This window comes from Notolabrus celidotus, chromosome 2, assembly GCF_009762535.1.
Source record: "Notolabrus celidotus isolate fNotCel1 chromosome 2, fNotCel1.pri, whole genome shotgun sequence".
NCBI classification, from domain to species: domain Eukaryota; kingdom Metazoa; phylum Chordata; class Actinopteri; order Labriformes; family Labridae; genus Notolabrus; species Notolabrus celidotus.
Window position 1 is genome coordinate 3,955,249 of NC_048273.1, and position 19,374 is coordinate 3,974,622.

Genomic DNA, 19,374 nt, shown 5'->3' on the forward strand with positions numbered 1-19,374 from the left:
TCTCTGGAGATTAAAACATCGAGCTCTCTGAGTGTTTTTAAAAATAAACTTTAGATTTACCTTTTTAATCTGGCTTTTAACTTGGAGTAATTTCATTTTATCCCTGGACTGCATTGTTACCATTATGACAATTGTTTTAACAACCTTTTTATTTTTTTATTTATTTCTGTATTATTGTACTATATTTTATTTTTAGATTTATTTTTCTGATATTTCTCTGATTTTATATTATTTTATAGGTTTTTGGTATTTATCTGATTGGATTATCTTGATTTTATTTTACTGGTTTTATCTTTATTTTTCTGTTACTTCTCTGATTTTATTTTATTTATTTTATTTTTCTGTTACTTCTCTGATTTTATTTTATTTTTCTGACACTTCTCTGATTGTATTTTATTGATTTTATTACAATTATTTTTTTTTCTGTTAATTCTGATTTTATTACAATTATTTTACTATAATTATTTTATGTTATTTTTCTGTTACTTTTCTGATTTTATGTTATTTTTCTGTTATCTTCTCTGATTGTATTTTATTGATTTGATGGTCATGTTTCTAATTGTAAGTATTTTATTCCCTTTTCTCTCCATGTTCACTCTTTCTGTAGTTTTGTGTCTCTCTGTTTGGTGGAGCTCTTTGTGTTGCATGCTTGAATGTATGAAAGGTGCTTCATAAATAAAAATGAGTTGAGTTAAATAATAAAATCAACCCCTCCATATAATCTATTCAATCTTGTTCTACCAGGTATGTGCTGCTGATCCTCAGAGTCATTTAAAGGACACTAATATACAGTTCGGCTCGTGTTAACTGGCATTCATCCATTGTGGACTGCGCAGATCCGGGCCAGCTCCAGCTGCGTAAAGAGTCCATGGAGCTTATGTGCTGGTGAGTTCTCAGCATCGGCCCCCTTAGTGAACCTGGACCTCATGTGGCAGCAGCTGGCAGCCGCTGTTGACATGGGTGAGGACTTTCTCCTTCAGCTGGGCCACCTGGTCCCTGAGCTGGCTCGCTGTCGAGGCCAGGTCCGTGTTCTGGTTCTTCAGGGTCTTCACCTTGTCCTCCAGCCTCGAGATCCGCTCCAGTTTGCGCATCCGACACTTGGAGGCCGCGATCCGGTTCCTGAGCCTCTTCCTCTCGGCTTTCATGCGGTCCTGTGAGTCAGTGTCGATGGGGGACAGGGGTGGGCTTTCCCCGAAACTCTGCACGTCAGGGACCGTCTGTGGCTCCTCCTTCGGCGGCTGGACCCGAGAGAGATCCGTGTGCGTCGGGGCTGCCCCCATAAGCTGAGATGGAGGAGGGGGTGGAGGGAAGGGGACTGTCTCTGTGGAGTAGTTCACGGTGGTTTCCAGAGGCCCGCTCCCGTAGCTGTTCAAGTTCGTGTAGACCGGTAGTTCCGGCTGGACAGAGACCGGAGTGATGTTACCCCCAAGATCCAGACTGGTGTTGGTCTGCCCGGGTCCACTCAGCTGGTTCTGCTTGTGTAAATCCTCCAGCGCCTTCACGAAGCCCTCAGCGAACTCCTGCTCCTCTGTGACCGTCTTCGGGTAGAGGAACTGGGTGCTGGTGGGGGTCGTGGTGACCATCCCGTTGGACTGGATGATGAGTCTCTCCAGTTCTGGGGATGCCAGCTTCAGGAGCCCCAGCTCCGGGGCGCTGAGGATGCCCTCGGGGTCCCGGAGGTGCGGTTTGAGGTCCGAGTCCTCAGCCATGCTCAGGTTCAGATCCTTCTTCATCATTATTCTCCTGCTCACAGTGACCCGTATCAGTTTAGACCATGTCCCCGACCTCAGATTAAAGACCTGGTGTGATGAGGATCCCTGTCAGTCAGCTGTCCTCTTCTGTTCACGATCTGCGTTCTGAGAGGACTGCACGCGCCGCCCCGAGCTTTTCAAGGCTCGTGCCTTCCATTATGTCACAGAGCGCGCGCACTGAGCAGAAATTACGTTTTCACATTTTTACATGAACAAAGATAGAAACAAGAAACAGAGAGGTCTCACTCTGCACCACTTTCAGTGTCCTGCTACTACAGCCTAGAACTACGGTGGCCCTGAAGGACAAAACTAAATAAAAAAAAGATGAAACACTTTTACAAAGTTGGAGACAAATTTACCTTTTGGAAAACATTTTTACATTTTATCAAACAAAATTACACTTTTACCAAGACCAAAACAAATTTAAGATAAGATAAGACAAGATATTACTTTATTGATCCCCTGGGGGGGGATTCAGTTGTTACAGTAACCCAGACATAAGTACAATCAAGAAAGAAGTTTCAATAAGTAAAATAAAATGAAAATAAAATAAAATAAGTAAAAATAAAAATAGATAAATAAAGCTAGAATACAATTTAGATATACAATGTTACAATGGAATTTAGATTAAATAGCAGCAATTACAGGCAGTATTAAAAATGTTTCAGTAGTGACAGGTTGACATGGTGTGATTATGGTTGGTAATGACAGATTAAGCAATAAATAAAAATAAATATAATATACATTTAAGAAAACAAATGTACAAAAGATGAAACACTTTTACAAAGTTGGAGACAAATTTACATTTTGGAAAACATTTTTACATTTTATAAAACAAAACTACATCAGTAAAACACTTTTTTTTCCCCCAACATTGTTTTTTATTGATTATCAACAACTTAAGACATACATTTATCAACATTCTTACACATATCATCACATATCTATCAATCAATCAATTAATCAAGCTTTATTTATATAGCACCTTTCATACAAATCAAATGCAACCCAAAGTGCTTTACAGTGATTGAAAACAAGAAAGAAGCAGAAATGAAACAATGATAATAATAAAAATAATAAGAATACAAATTAAAAATAAGAACAACATAAAATAAAATAGAGACTAATGCACACCAAAATAAAATATATGTAATTAAAATGAGTTAAAGCATCAAAATTAAGAATAAAAATAGTTAAAATAAATAGATTTAAAAGGTAAGGATAAGAGTTGAAAAATTAAACTAAGGCTGATAATATCAATAAAACTGAGTAGATAAATAAAATAAAATAAATGAATGAATAAATACAGTAATAAGTAGAATAAGATAACAGTTAAAATTACTAAAATAATACAGCAACATTTAAATCAATATTATAGTAAAAGGTAGGTAATAAAATTGTTAAACCCTACATAAAAGCCAGACTGAATAAATATGTTTTTAGTTTACGTTTAAAAGTCTCAATATCTCTATCAGCGCCTCTCAGATGCTCCACATATATGTGCATAAATACAATACTGAACACACACACAAACATCCCACGTGCATTAAGAAAGGACATAGAGGACTAAACACATCATACATTCACACATAAAAATAAAATAAATAATAAAACAATATTTATATATATACACATACATAACATACATACATAACATACATACACGCATACACATTTATTTACATACACATGTACCCACATACACAAAAAAATAAATAAATAATAAGAAGAAAACAGTTCTTGTATTATATTATGTCAGTACGTAGAGTTGGGGGGGGAGTGTTGAAAGAGATATATCTCAGTCTAGTATTGAGCGTTTGACATTAACATGGGTATCGCAGAGGGCCAGCAAAACACTTTCACCAAGGCCAAAACAAATTTACATTTAAGGAAACAAATGTACAAAAGATGAAACACTTTTACAAAGTTGGAGACAATTTTACAAACAATGAAACACTTTTACCGTTAAGTCTGACTCCTTTTAGCCTGACTCTGTTTAGCCTGTGGCTAAGTGATCTGAGGCCCTTTCTTCTGAATTCTGACACATGATGAAGGTTTTGCGGAGATATGACAGAGCTTTTCCAGAAACATGATGCTTTTTCATCTGAGGTCTGACACCTCTCTCTGAGACCCGAGGATGTCCTAATATGTAAACCATGTCCATCTCTGTTTGGTTTCTCTCCATCAAAACAAACTAATTGGCCCCTCACTCAATCACTTCTGGATCACTTCCTGTATTTGGTACATTCCCTTTCCTTAAAAATGAAATGTTAATTTGTTTCAGAAATGGTAAAAGTGTTTCATCTTTTGTTAATTTGTTCTCTTAAAATGTAAATTTGTTTTGGTCTTGGTGAAAGTGTTTTGCTGATGTAGTTTTGTTTTATAAAATGTAAAAATGTTTTCCAAAATGTAAATTTGTCTCCAACTTTGTAAAAGTGTTTCATCTTTTGTAAATTAGTTTTGTCCTTCAGGGCCACCGTATGAAACAGGAGGCAGTGCCAAGAAAAGTTAAAATATGAAGCCCATGCGGAAGCATGAAATAAACATGTTTACAGCCTGGTTCAAAAGACGAGTGTAGTCTGGATAGCTCATTTCTTAATCGGCACACACTGTACGGGGGGTGATTTTTTTCTAACTCGGCAATTTCGAAGATATTAAGATTACAAGTCTTCCAATGAGAGGCACAGCTGACTTGATTGACAGGCGGGAACACTGTAGCTGTGGGCAAGGAGGCTCAAAGCCCGCCTCTTTACCTCACAATCGCTCGACAGCAACAATATGGTTCCTGCCGACGATTGGCCTCAAAACAGCGCTTCAGAAACAGATGGGTGACGTCACAGATACTACCTCCATATTTCATAAGGTTTATGGGCAGTGCAAGAAAATTTAAAATATGAAGCCCATGCGGAAGTGTTCTAAACTGCAGTTCATCGAGTGTCCACTTGAGGCTGGCTGCAGAAACACCATAAACCACATACACACCCATTCAAAAAAGGCAACATTTGCAGCAGTGATAAACATGTCAGCAGCCTGGTTCAAAAAACAGTTTAGGTTTGAGTAGCTAATTTCTCTATCAGCACACACTGTATGGGGTTGAATATTTTTATAACTCTGTATTTTTGAAGATATTAAACGTACAAGGTTGTCCATTTAAGGACATGGCTGACTTGATTTGCAGGCGGGAACACTGTAGCTGTTGGGGGGGCTCAAAGCCTGCCTATGTACCTCATAGAAGTTTGGTTGAGTTCAGCATATCCAAGATGAGTGATGCCACGGATACTAGTCCATTATTTATGGATAGACTGTATAAATAATGGATGTAGTATCCATGACGTCACCCATCTGTTCCTGAGCGCTGTTTTGAAGCCAATCGTCAGTGGGAGCTGGTAATGCTGAACTCAACCAAACTTAGTGTGAGGTAAAGAGGCGGGGTTTGAGCCTCCAGCAGATCAGCTTCTTGAGGTCCACACATGCAAACATGAAGTTTAAAAACACATATTTCTCTGCTGTAGGCATTATATAAACCTTAATAGGCTTAGACCAACATTGTGTTTGTAGGATATACTATCTCACAAAGAAAAACAAAGAAAAAAGAAGGCTTGCACAATGCAGGGCTCATAATACCAGAAATTGTAATACCCCAGGGTAGTGATGTCTGTTCTAAACATCACTGCCCTGGCTACATGTCTCCCTCTCTCTACAGAGTGAGCTATCATACAACAATATATGATCTTTGGTACCTGCTCTGTCACCATGGAGAGTGGTAAACTCTAAACAATGATGTGCCCACTGAGGTTTGATGTTATGGTAAGATTTGAGTTGTTGGTGCATTTATTGTTTTTCCTTTTTAATCCAGCAACATTAATATACAATTATTGTTTTTTTATATGAATGTATGGATGACAGTTGAGCATGAGAGTGCATGAGACTGTAACATGATGACACCATTTAAAGGATTCATTACATAATGCTTGACATGGACAATGATTTGTGTGGTCTCTAGAAGAAGTATGGTATAAGGTAACTTACTCCTCTTCTGTGTGCCCAAGCAAAAAACCTCTGTCTGATCATGAGAGCGAGGGGAAGTTGAAAGTTTCAACACTTCCTCTGGTCAGTTAACAGTCTCAAGTTGTTTTTGAGTCAGATCACATGAACATTTCCATTCACACAAAAAAGTTTCTATTTGCTGTTTGCATTTGCATGACAGGTTTCCATTTTCATTTTCCATCTATGAACGAGAGCCCGTTGGTACGAGTTGTTGATTGCAGTATTCTGATGTTCTTTTTGAATTTAAGCCACTGAAGGGGCTAGACAATAAAAGCAAAGTCTTGTTTATAAATACCATGTGGAGTGTTGGTCTACTTCCTGTTATTCACAGACTACTTCTCCTGTGCACCATGTCACTGTTACAACCAAAGCCCAGGATGCTAACTATGGAGGCCTAGGGAGGGCTAGAGCTAGTATACAGGATGCTAACTGCTAACTACAGTGAATTTAGTAACAACCCCTGACTGTAAGGACAACGTGTCTACATTTCCGACCACTGTGAGATGTCTCAGTTAGCAGGGAATGTTCTCAACACATTGGCTAACATTCTCTATAAGTTCTGATTATGTTTCCAAGCAAGGTTTGGAGTGTAATATTCAAAAACATCTTAAGGATGTTCATCAATTTAGATAATGTTCCTTTTTTTATTAACTATTAATGAAATAAGAACACTTTGTCTTTAACATTCAGATGATGTTTTGATGATATTCTCTAGGTAACCGACAAGGTTTTGAGTGTAATATTAAAAAAACATCTTAAGGATGTTTATCGATTTAAAAAATGTTCCTTTTTATTAACTATTAATGTGAGAAGAACATTTTGTCTTTCACATTCAGATCATGTTTTGACGAAATTCTTTAGCAGACAAAGTTTTGAGTGAATATTAAAAAAACATCTTAAGGATGTTTATCGATTCAAACAATGTTCCTTTTTTGTTAAATGAAAGAAGAACATTTTGTCTTTAACAGTTTGACGATGTTTTGATTATATTCTTAAAGTAAAGATTATTGCATGTTTTCTATAAAATCTTTCCATAATGTTACTTTATAACAAAGAAGCAACATTCTCAAAGCAACATGTAAAAAATGTTTTCAGGATGTTTCTGACGCCTCAAATCAAACCAAGAAAAGTCTGGTGATACTTCATGAGAACAAAGACAGAACGTTTTATCTCTCACATTCAAAAGATGTTTTGATAACATTCTTTGGGTCACAGATTATTGGGTGTTTTTAGAGCAGTTATCTGAGAACATTTTGTGAACATAAAGAAAACATCCTGCAGAGAGCGTTGCAAGAACATTAGGGCAGAATATACGAGCACTGTTGCCACTTAACAGTTTATGAAGGTTTTTAGAGAATGTTATCCTAGAGCATTCTTTGAACACAAAGAAAACTCCCTTCTGAAATCATTAGTGACATTCTCTGTAACATTAACAAAATGTTTTTGGAACAAAAAATTGCTAGCTGGGGTGAAGCCGAAACACCACCTCGGTAGGTGCAGCCAATATACCGTGGGACTGGCGTCACACCCTCGCTGCTAACCAAAACATGCATTTAACTTAACGCTAAAAGGTTTAAAAACCTTCAGGTTGGTACAGTCCACAGCTGAAACAAATTCTTGTGTTGATTTGAAGCAGATACTCATGGCTGTTTTTTCTATCTGGCTCTTCACTACACCGGTAATCCAGTACAGAACGCTGAAGGAGCCCGCATTTGTCAACAGAGCTCTCTATAAATTATGTTTCTTTGAAATCATTCTCAGAAAAATGAGCACTTGGACATAAATCAGATCTGAAAATAATGACCTTGTTGTTTGACGTTATTTTATTTTACAGTTTGGCCCAGGTTCCATCTGTTAATGTGGAGGAGGTGGGGGCGTTATGAGCTATACTGCAGCCAGTCAGTAGGGGGAGCTCTAAATGTTTTGGCTTCACAGTCAGTGAACACTTAAGCCTGGTTTGTACCTCTGCGTTGACTGTTTTCTGTCCGCGTCGCTCTGCAATGCTTCGCTCAAACACTAGGCAGCAGTGCGAATGATCTGTTCGTCATATCACCAGTTTCCAGTTCCGCTATGTTCTCCTCTTGCTAGGATAACCGAGCATATTATGTTGACGTTGGAGCTGGTAAATGTTGAGCAGTAGTTCATCATACTGCAATTATTGCAAAGAAGAAGAGACATCTGAGGAGATCGACTGTATGGACGATGTACAGGAATTCTGGAAGTATGATGGTGTTCAGCGGACTGATCACAGGGCTTGTTGTTTGCGTTGTTTCAACAGGTAGTTACAGTTATGAGGAGGTTCACATCAGGCTAGGGCTTCTGTGGAGGCAAACACCTAAGGGGTAAAGTTGTCACAGAAGTATAAAACAGGCTTCCATTTTAATATAGAGTCTGTGGCAACCACCAGTGTCATAAGAATCATTATCTGAAAACCAAACACGGTATCTTTAGATTGATTTGTTCTACATGAATGAGGTGGAAATCTACAAAATATTGCTTCTTTAGTCTGGTTAACTTTCCTCCCTTTTCATATCTTCTATCTGATGCAAATTAGAGCTAGTCAATTCATTTTTGTAAGAAGTATAATTGTCAGACTCCAGTGTATTTGTTTGAACATATCATGATATAATGGTCTTTAAGCTTCCTTCACTAAACGGTTATCTGGCTTGTAAAGGGTTACACAGAGGAGGTCTGTGCGTCACAGGTAGACCCCATCCTTCACTGCAAAGCTTTGTGGGTGGATCACATGATGTTCCCTGTGATGTCAGATCTCCTAACGCTGGGCCGGAAATGGAGGTGGGAGGAGGGGGTAAACCAACAGAGGAGAGATATTTTAGTCTTGAGTATCAGTGTGGAGAGAGTGGGGGTGCTGAGCCTGAAGTCAAGAAAAAAAAGGCAGGCAGTAGCTGGAAAAAGGATGTAAGATTCACACATCACATGTTTCTGTCCTACTTTCTCATCATTTGTAACACGCAAGTACAAAATAAATGGATAAAACACATGTGACCGAGAATTTAGTTCCCTTTTATAATAATGGGCCATGTGTGATGATGAATTTTAGATTATTTCCTAGCATGCCTTTCTTTGTCATCAGTGTGTAAATCCAAGCCAAAGAAGTAAAGCATTGTTTTGTTTTTACTTTAACAACAATAAAATACTCCTGATAAAAACGAGGTACAGCTTCCATCCTGCAGTATTCTGAATATTTTACAGTAGACTTGAGAGGTTTGTTAAAATATAGATAGTATAAAGAAGATGACATTACCCCAACATCACCTATTGCTTCTATGAGCTAACATTTCACAGCCCCGACTTCGGCTCATGTTCTGTTCTGTTGTCTTTCAGAGCCAGAATTGACCCTGTTTGAATGAGATGTTTTTTTGCACTTCTACGTCAGCTTCATTTTCTAAACATATGTGATGCACACACACACAACAGACAGTGTCATCCTTGAAGCAACACCAAGCCACACAATCACCCAAGTTTGATATTATGTTAAAAATGCTGAATTTAGCAGCTGGAGACCAAACTGATCCCACTCTGTAAAGTTTGACACGTCTGTTGTGATGAGGATTCCTGACGAGGTATTGTGGAATTTTCCCTCAGTAAATAACCTTATCGTGTGTCATCCTGAAATAGATATGCCATATGATAACTAAATCTTACAGATTGTTCAATTATGAATCAGCATTAATTGAGGTTTAATATTGTGCTTCTACATTCTTTGTCACTGACTGTGAGTTAATGTTGCAAGTCCAGGCAGAGAGAGGTGAGCCATCAGGAATGCTTGGCATCACTCAGAGTGATTCAATCTCTCAAGACACCAAACATATCAGGAATGTTTTGTTCTGAAGTGTGCAGCATGTGTTTTATGTTGTTTGAACTCCTTTGTGATTAAAAAGACAAAAAAAAAGGCAACAAGATCTCACCTGGCCCTCGGTGACAAGGGAACTTAATTTGGCTTACTGTCACCTTTTTTTTCTATTCTCAACTCAACTCATTTTTATTTATATAGCACCTTTCATACATTCAAGCCTGCAGCCCAAAGTGCTTCACAAATACAAACACATAGAGAGATAGAAAACAACGGCAATAGGTAAAATGATACAAGGCTAGAACAAGATAATACAAATAAAATCATTGCAATAAAATAAAGATAGATACAAATAAAACCAGATACATATGAGGAAAATAAAATATAATAAAATCAGATAAATACCAGAATAATAAAATAAAAGCATTACAATAAAATCAATAAAATAAAATCAGATAGATATCAGGAAATCAAATAAAATCCCTACAACAAAATCAATGAAATAAAATCTGATAAATAACAGAATAATAAAATAAAATCCTTGCAATAAAATAAAGATAGATAAAAAATAAAATCAGATAAAATGAGGAAAATTTTAATCAATGAAATCAAATCTGGGCTGCACGGTGGTGCAGTGGGTAGCACTGTGGCCTCAAAGCTAGAAGGTTCCTGGTTCGAATCCCCGGTCGGGTGGGTGCCTTTCTGTGTGGTGTTTGCATGTTCTCCCCGTGCATGCGTGGCTTCTCTCCGGGTACTCCGGCTTCCTCCCACAGTCCAAAGACGTGCTCACCAGGTTAATTGTTCACTCTAAATTGCCCGTAGGTGTGAGTGTGTGCGTGAATGGTTGTCTGTCTCTCTGTGTTAGCCCTGTGATAGGCTGGCGACCTGTCCAGGGTGTACCCTGCCTTCCGCCCGAAGTCAGCTGGGATAGGCTCCAGCCCCCCGTGACCCCTAACGGGATAAGCGGTCAAGATAATGGATAGATGGAAATCAAATATGATAAATACCAGAAAAATAAAATAAAATCATTACAATAAAATCCATAAAATCAATAAAATACAATCAGATAAACACCAAAAAATACAATAAAATTATTACAATAAAATCATTACAATAAAATCAGATAGATATCAGGAAATAAAATAAAATCACTACAATAAAATCAATCAAATAAAATCATATAAATACCAGGAAAATAAAAATAAAATAACATTAAGTAAGATAGAATAAAAGTAAAAATGTTTATAATGATAATATTGCTATTAGTTTCTTGATTGGTCAAACTAGCCCAATGCATGCACTCTTTTTGTGAGAGTATAATCATGACGTTCAAAATTGCACAAGTCATTTTTGCTTAGCAGACAACTCTGCTAATATGTTGATCCTGCAAAAGATTTTGTAATGGCAAATATGCGACTGTGTGGGCACGTCTGCTCAATAACAACAAAGAGATCTCACACAGACTCCTTGGGTTTCATTTCTTCTGAGGACCTTTACACGTGATAATTTGGGGGTTGTGACTGGTCAGATGTGTGATTTAAACCTTTAAAATATTTGATCTTTTCTCAGCAGTGAATGAGAACATAGAGGTACACACATGTTAGTTCCACTCCGCTGTGCTTATTGACGTAGTTTCAAAGTGTGGGTGAAGTTCCACAACCCCATGCACGAATAGGTGTGTTGTTGGTTTGCACGGAACGCACCTCTGCCTACACACACACTGACAATTTCAAACACTTAACCACAAAACCTCACCAGGCTCTCACATGCTCATGGTAAATATTGTAGAAAAACTGACAAAACGATTTGATACTTGATATATTTTTTCCAGCACTTATTATTGTGGTGTATTTTTTTCTGGTGGTGGAATCATTACACCTTTTTTTCAAGATCTCACAAAGAAATGTTCAAATAATCAGTCAATTGCCTTATAAGCTGAGTTATCTCACTTCCTTTTAATTTGAGACTGAGTGTTTACCACAACATCTTACTTTTAAGCTTAGGGGAATACATATTTCCGTGGTCATAGGATCAGTCTTTTATATATGACTGCATATTTATAGTTAAGTAAAACACCTGCAGCGACCGAGGACAACAGGCCGCATGAAGCTCTAGTTCTCCTTATTGTCTGTGTTGCCTTTACATCTTCCCCTCCTATCCGTCATCTCACAATCCTTCTGTTTTTGAAGCCAGCTCAAGGCCATGACAGCATAATCTAAAACCATAAGATGCTTCGTGTCATAATTTGAAGGCAAATAAAAGGAAAAGACCCAAAATACAGACTAGAATAATAAGGATCTAATAAATCAAATCCAAAGTCCAACAGAACATGAAGAACACTAAGAGGCAGACTAGACTCAGGAGAAATATTCAATGAACTGCAGCAGGAAAGGGGAAAACAGATAAACTAGGGTAATCAACACCTGTGTGACTAAAGACTCAGGTGAAACTAATGAGTGTAGGGCAGCACACAGGGGCAGGAAGTAAAACTAAACCAGACACAGAAGGACTGGCTGTTTCCGAAACCGCCTGCTACATACTACTTACTAATGTAGTAGGCAGTAGGTATTGCCTACTACATACTGCGTTTGAATTTAGTATGTAGTATGACTGCATTGTTCGATCTGTGTTGCAGTACGCTGGGCCAGACGTTACTAGATTTCCGGTTTCGGAAAGCGGAAGTAAACAACGGCCAAGCCGATAGAGAAACTGCTTCTTTATCATTCAATTATGATTTAAAAAGTTAGGAAAAGGTTTATATGTAATTCAATAACCTTCACAGCACCCAAAAACGGATTTCCTACCATCAAAAAAGAAGGAAAAAGAAGAAGCGGAACAAGTGCTGTGCATTGTGGGAAACAGTACGCGAGGCAGACTGGTCCGATGCATACTGTGAAATTTTCCCGAATCAGTAGACATCCGGGGAGTTTTGGCGTACTGCAGATTTTGCTCTTGTTCACATACTACTTACTACATACTGAATTTTGGCCAAATCAGTACGTACTGCTAGTATAGTAGGCGGTTTCGGAAACAGAAAAGTGTGACGTAAAGAGGCGGAGTTTGAGTCTCCTAGCCAACAGCTGTGTTCCCGCCTGTCAGTCAAGTCAGTCATGTCCTTATTTTGGCAAAACCTCGTAATCTTAATAATAGAAATCAGCAACGTAGAGCCAAGCCGTTTTTTGAACCAGGCTGTAAACATGTTTATTTCTGCTGTAAAGATCGTCTTCTTTGAATGGGTGTATATGTGGTTTCCGGTGTTTCTGCAGCCAGCCTCAAGAGGATTCACAGTGAATTGCAGTTTATAACACTTCTGCATGGGCTTCATATTTTGAGACAGGAGCATAGACTGTATAAAATATAAACATAGAATCCGTGACGTCACCCATCTGTTTCTGAAGGGCTGTTTTGAGACCAATCATCGGCGGCAGCCATATCGCTTCTGTCGAGCCAGTGTGATATAAAGAGGCGGAGTTTGAGCCTCCTAGCCAACAGCTGTAGCGTTCCCGCCTGTCAATCAAGTCAGCTGTGCCTCTCATTGGAAGACTCGTAATCTCAATATCTTCGAAATTGCCGCGTTAGAAAAAAATTCACCCCCCTCACAGTGAGAGCACATGGAGAAATGAGCTATCCAGACTACACTCGTCTTTTGAACCAGGCTGTAAACATGTTTATTTCTGCTGTAAAGATCGGCTTTTTCCCATTCATGTGTTTGTGACTTCCGATACTTCCGGAGCCAGCCTCAAGCGGATCCTCCATGAACTGCAGCTTTTAACACTTCTGCACTGGACTCATATTTTTAGACCCGAGGTTGCTGCTTGGTCAGGAGGTTGCCCTTGGTACAAACCCTTATGTAATAGGTTTTTTTAAATTTAGTTCTTAATTACATTTTTCACCAAATTTCTATTCAAACTTTATAAATGTGATTTAGTGTTTCCAGCTTCCTCCTCTCAAAAACGCCCTCAGTTTCAGCGCTCTGCTTGTAAACAGTTAAATAGTTCAACCTTTGAAACACCTCCGCGCTCATCAATGTCACGTCTTGATCACCGACCAATCAGAATCAAGAAGGGGCGTGGCTTCTGATGTCATCAATGGCGGAGGAGAGAACTTATCACACTCGTGTTTTCGGGGAACAGTTTCCAAGTTTAGAGCTGCTTCTACTGCCATGACATTCTATCAACAGTTTGTTTTACAGTTTCTTGTTGAAGTGTCGTTTAAAGAAAGAAAGTAAGTAAAGCGTACAGAGCGTTTTAAAAACAGACGTAACCGTCACTTCTCAGGGAAGCGGCGCACGAGCCTCGCGACAACTTTCGTCACCTAGCAACAGGAGCCGTTGGTGAGAAGCGCTCCGAGTCCCAAATTGAGGTGTTGGCGGCTTCAAGACCAAAAAGTAGACACGGCCCTGAAATGGAGATGCTGCTGTAGGTATGTAATGTTTTCACTTAGCACTGCTGTTTGTTGTTTACCAGCTTTTTACCCAACCTGAATGTCAACTTTACTGTTACCTCTCCTCAGCTAGCTACAGGAACTAGCCTGAGCCTCGACAGGAGAGCCGTTGACCCTAACCGTCGACCCTAACCGTTAACCCTAACCATTAACCCTAACCGTCGACCCTAACCATCGACCCTAACCGTTAACCCTAACCGTCGACCCTAACCGTTAACCCTAACCGTTAACCCCAACCGTTAACCCTAACCGTCGACGGAAGGAAAAACGCTTCTCGAAGTGACCTCAATCTCACTACGCTGTTAGCGTCGCAACTAGAGGCCTATTTATTACCGAGGTATTTCATTTCACTTTAATTGTACTTACTTAGCACCTCTGGTTGTTGCTAGATAGCTGGCATTTTGCCTAACCTATGAGTCAGCTATATTGTCGTTGTTGGCAGGTAGCCGTCAAAGCCATTAGCTAACTTTCTTTAATTACCTTGAAAACTGACCAGGTATTAAAACTGTGGACATTACAGGATGGAGATAAAGGAAAAGAGAGTAGAGATGTGCAGATCAATACTGAAATATCAATACTTCTGATACCAGATCTTTATGCTCTAAAATCGATTCCCAAATCAAAATATTGATACTTTTGATACTTCAGTCGTTTGAGGCAAAGTATGTCATTAACAGGAACACAGTGGAAAGTAACGTAACCATTGAGATCTTGTCTAAATGATACGCGGTTGGTAGGAACTATAAGTTCTAGTTCTCAATAATTAAACAATAATTTATTTTAATGGTTTTATACTTGTTTTCTTTTTTTGTGTGTTAAAACACAATTTTCACATATATTGTATGATTTTGTCCTCTGTTTGGTTTTTCTGTTGTTGTATTAGCTATATTGTAAATGAGGCCGCTACCTCGATATAATTACAAGTTTAAAATAAAAAAATTACTCAGAAATACAATACTTTTTTAGATTTACCAGACACATGTATTTGCACAAAGTATCGGTATCGGATCCGTGTCGCCGATACCAGCCTGAATTTTACTCAACATCGGATCGGAAAGGAAATCGGTGGTATTGAACATCACTAAAAGAGAGAAACGTACAGCTCAACATTGTGTTCAGTCCAAGACCAGCAGCACAGGAAGGTACAGAACCCTCACTATAGGTAAGGGCCAATTCACACATGGTAAATTATGTCATATACTGAATTCTATATTACTTTATTTTATTGTAGCATGAAAAACTGAGTAATATTAATTTGTCAGATTCTTCCATGGCCATTTTTTTAAATCTTGGTTTTGATTTAGAATGTTAAAGTGAAAAATAATGTTTGGGTGTTCATTTTCACTGTTGACCTTATTTTTGAACGTGGAAGTAAAGCTATTCCGCACTTCCGTATTTTCTGACGGACATCCGGTTCATAATATTCGCCATTGCTTTCTATTTTCTTCGCCCCTGCCCCTCAAACAGCCCGAGTACATGGCTGTGCAACTGTCCATATCTGAGAATTTAAATAAGAAAATAGTTATTTAAATTTTGAATTCAGTCCAGTTTTCTTGAAAAACGTTAGAGAATCGTGAGTGAATCGTATCATGAACCAAAAATCGGGATTGGAATCGAATCAAATCGTGGGTTGAGTGTATCGTTACATCCCTAGTTAACCGCCTGCGTTTGTTTAACCAATGAAAACAAGGTGAATAGTATTACCATGGCTGACTGTGAGAGAGCTGTCAATGGGTCTCAAGGTAATAAGAAACATATCTTTCTACCTTGAGTCCTGCCAAAGGTGCCAATTATGACATTTCTGCTTTCATTACTCATTGGGAGTGAGACATTTTGTGCCACAGGAACAACACCCAGGTACTCAGCTGTCAAGCCAAAACACAAAATCACCGCTATCTCTGGGGCTAATGACACTTTGGTGGCTGTGACCTCTGACCTCCCTCCCTGAGGATGGTGAGTAAATGTGTTGGTTTCCTTTTGGTCACAAAGTATCACAGATAAAATAGAGGATTTAAAAACATTCAGAAAGGCTGCCATCTTAATTCAAGAGTTAAATATATGCCTTGGACAGAGAGTATTTTTTGTGAGATAAATGAAGCAAGAGTTGCAGAGCGGTGGGGGAGGGAGGGAGGGAGGGAGGGGGGGGTGATGTTTTCCTTGCAGGCTGGGATTAGATGCGGTTCCATAAATATGCTGAGCAGCTCGGTATACTTTGTGCCCATTGGTAAAAATAGGTCCTCTTCCCGAGGGAAGTGATGACGTCCGGAGCCTGCCTGCATCATCAGCCACAAGTCGGCTTCATTCTCACACTGGAAGAGGCAGAGTGTGGGGGGAGCATCGGTGATCACCATGGCGACAAATGCAGAGTGACGCAGGTAAAAGCACTGAAAGAGAGAAAGGTGGTGATTGGTTGGCGACTGCAGTGGTGTGTGGAGAGGATGCGTGGGTGGTAAAGAAGAGCAGGGGGACTCAATAGCCCAGCATTGAGATTAACACCCACACCCCCAGTACACACACATACACATACACACACACACACACACACACACACACATACACACACATACACACACATACACACACATACACACACAGTCCAAGCCTGTTATCACGGTCAACAATTCAGCCTAGCAATGAGATATGATTTTGCACGATCCTTGAGCACTGACTTCAGAGGCAGTGGAATATAGCATTATTTTCCACCCTCATAAATGCCATCTTGGATATTATGCATGCATGCATTTTGAAAAGAGAAGATATTCCCCCACACATGAACTCAATGTATCTAGTAGTTTAATTTCAGTCCCATTAAAAGAGGCCTTTTGGCAATTTTGCTGCCTTGGCAAAGCCTCAGTGCTGAATTTAATTACATTTCAAAGGTTGTAGCATTCTCCTTTCCTGCAGTTATTCTTCCAGTAATGGCATTTTATCTACCTACATTTGACGATTTTTGTTGTACTTTATAGGACGATTTAAGAAACATTTTCATTTTATCAATTTTAATATTTTGACAGTGTAGATATACCAGCATGTAAGGAGCAAAGCAGCAGCATTCCAGGAATATCGACACTGTAAGACAGAAGGGGAAACCCAGTCATCAAAACATTTCACTCTTGAGATTTTCAAAACTGGTACCTACAAGTCCACCATGTTCTGGAGGTTTCGTATCAGAGGAATGACTGGACGAGAAAGGTAAAAGGTGTCCAGTTTAGGCAGGTCTTCTTTACAGCAAGTGTTTTCATTCATGTTGAAGTAATCTATTTATCTCAGAGCGTCTCACTGTGCAATTGGATGTTTTGGATTTAAGCTTCAAAATAATCAAAGCTCTCTAGTGCCAGCTGCTGGGTAGTTTGGGAATAGCACATAAGATGGACTCGATGGATGGAAATGACGTTGCATAAATTTCAGTTTGACCAAACAGAAACGGGCCACCACCCTAAAGTAAACCACAGGCAACTAAAGAAGCTTTGACACAAAATGACATCTCATAGAGTGACTTTGCTTTCTTGTAGAGTTAAATCATCAGTGTCTAATCACATTCAAAGCATTGGAACTTTTTTTCCTAATGATAGTCTTTGCTGATTCAAATGATACGTTAACAATGATTTACACTCAGTGGCCACTTCACAAGCTAACCATCTAATGCAATCTAACTGTTCTGCCTTAAAGTCTATCTTTTACAATGCCCATAATGTTGATTTTCTTAACACTTTCATAGAAGTGTGGATTTAATGATATGTTTCTCTGCTAAGATAAAACAGAATTAGTGTAATAAATTGTACCTGTGTGCTACAGGTGTGGAACCTTTTGAATATGGGTCATTGGACTTTGGTAGTAAGAAAGTTATTGCTGCCTTATCAGACCTGGCAGCTCTTTTGCTCTGGGGTGTGGACTTACAAGATCTAGTTCACAGTTTGTTCAAGTTGTCTTTGTATTATATTACAATGTGCTAGAATATGTATTTTTATAATTAACCAGGTAATAGGCATGACAGTGCTCTTTGGTTCCTTCTGAAATATGTGTTGTGTTTTTCATTGAGCTTCGTAAACTGTTCTGTTGTTGAAAGATTGTTAGACAGACAGAGAGGAAGCAGGAAGAGAGACATGATGCAGCTCCAGTCATTGTTGATTTCTAAAAGGCAACTGTACAAATAACAAAGGAGAATATCATTTTGAAAGTTATTGCTGCCTTATCAGACCTGGCAGCTCTTTTGCTCTGGGGTGTGGACTTACAAGATCTAGTTCAAAATCATTAGCAGTAACATTTTGTACTTAATGTTGTTTCAACTTACAGTTTGATGATAGATTTATTAACTTGTTGAAAGTTTCTTTAAATTAACTTTAAGTTTGAAATCTCCCTACAACAATCTATTTGTTGTTGTCTTCTCAGATATTTGTGTTAATGGCTTAATCTTCCATGTAGAATGAATAGAATTTGATTAATTAATTAAATTAGCTTCTTACTGTTTCATTGTGTTTGCACACTTACAAATAGTTATATTTGTAAACAGGAAACTCCAGGATCACAAAAGTTTTGGATTATCAGTCATAAGTTTACAATGAGAGAAATCTCTAGATTGATGATAAACACTTTGTGCATCAAATCCTATTTTTTTGTGAAAACGATTGTACTCAGAGCCTTTTCTTCTTGGTAAAGGTGCTCTTAAATATAGTTGCAGAGATTTTTTCTAAATTAAAAGTGAAATACTCAGTTAGTGTGATAATGGTTTGATCATTTAAGGAACCGGGCTTAGGCTTAGAGCCTTGGTTCCTTAGTTCTTTGACAAATTCTCATATTTAAAAATTGAATTGGATTCCTGGAATAGGTTAGCATTTCTGAGAAGCCAAAGGAGGCACGCCTTTTACAGTTTTCTTTTTTCAAAAAATGAAAGTGAAAGCATGAACTTCTGCAAGCTATAAAACGTCAGCAGTCAGCTCAGATTTTCAGTATTGACCATGTAAGGAAGAAAAGCAGAAGGTAGGTTATTTATACCCAATACTTCATTTTACTGACAAGATAAGGAATATCAAATCATGCTGATTAGAGTATCTATTAATGTCTGTAATGATCTGTATCATCATACTTCAAATATTTGTTCAAGTTGTCTTTGTATTATACTACAATGTGCTAGAATATGTATTTTTATAATTAACCAGGTAATAGGCATGACAGTGCTCTTTGGTTCCTTCTGAAATATGTGTTGTGTTTTTCATTGAGCTTCGTAAACTGTTCTATTGTTGAAAGATTGTTAGACAGACAGAGAGGAAGCAGGAAGAGAGACATGATACAGCTCCAGTCATTGTTGATTTCTAAAAGGCA

At 38.4% G+C, this 19,374-nt stretch overlaps 2 protein-coding genes across 3 annotated transcripts in view; one reads left to right on the forward strand and one right to left on the reverse strand.

Moving 5' to 3' along the window:
• Positions 1–243: 243 nt before the first annotated feature.
• Positions 244–1,927, reverse strand: jund (JunD proto-oncogene, AP-1 transcription factor subunit). The gene has a single exon (XM_034700449.1). The coding sequence runs from the start codon at positions 1,734–1,736 to the stop codon at positions 909–911; it is 828 nt and encodes a 275-aa protein (XP_034556340.1). The 5' UTR covers positions 1,737–1,927; the 3' UTR covers positions 244–908.
• Positions 1,928–13,740: 11,813 nt separating this feature from the next.
• LOC117827208 (E3 ubiquitin-protein ligase rnf213-alpha-like) overlaps positions 13,741–19,374 on the forward strand; it is a 45,855-nt gene continuing 40,221 nt past the window's right edge. Inside the window, exons 1-2 of one of the 2 annotated variants that reach the window (XM_034703741.1) lie at positions 13,741–16,008; positions 16,290–16,430. Coding sequence is in view for 1 of the 2 variants with exons in the window: in XM_034703732.1 (XP_034559623.1) it covers positions 17,204–17,247 (44 nt within the window). In the remaining variant the exon portion in view is untranslated. Of the gene's footprint in view, positions 16,009–16,289; positions 16,431–17,069; positions 17,248–19,374 lie in introns of those variants that run through there. The other variant, XM_034703732.1, reaches the window with a different exon arrangement.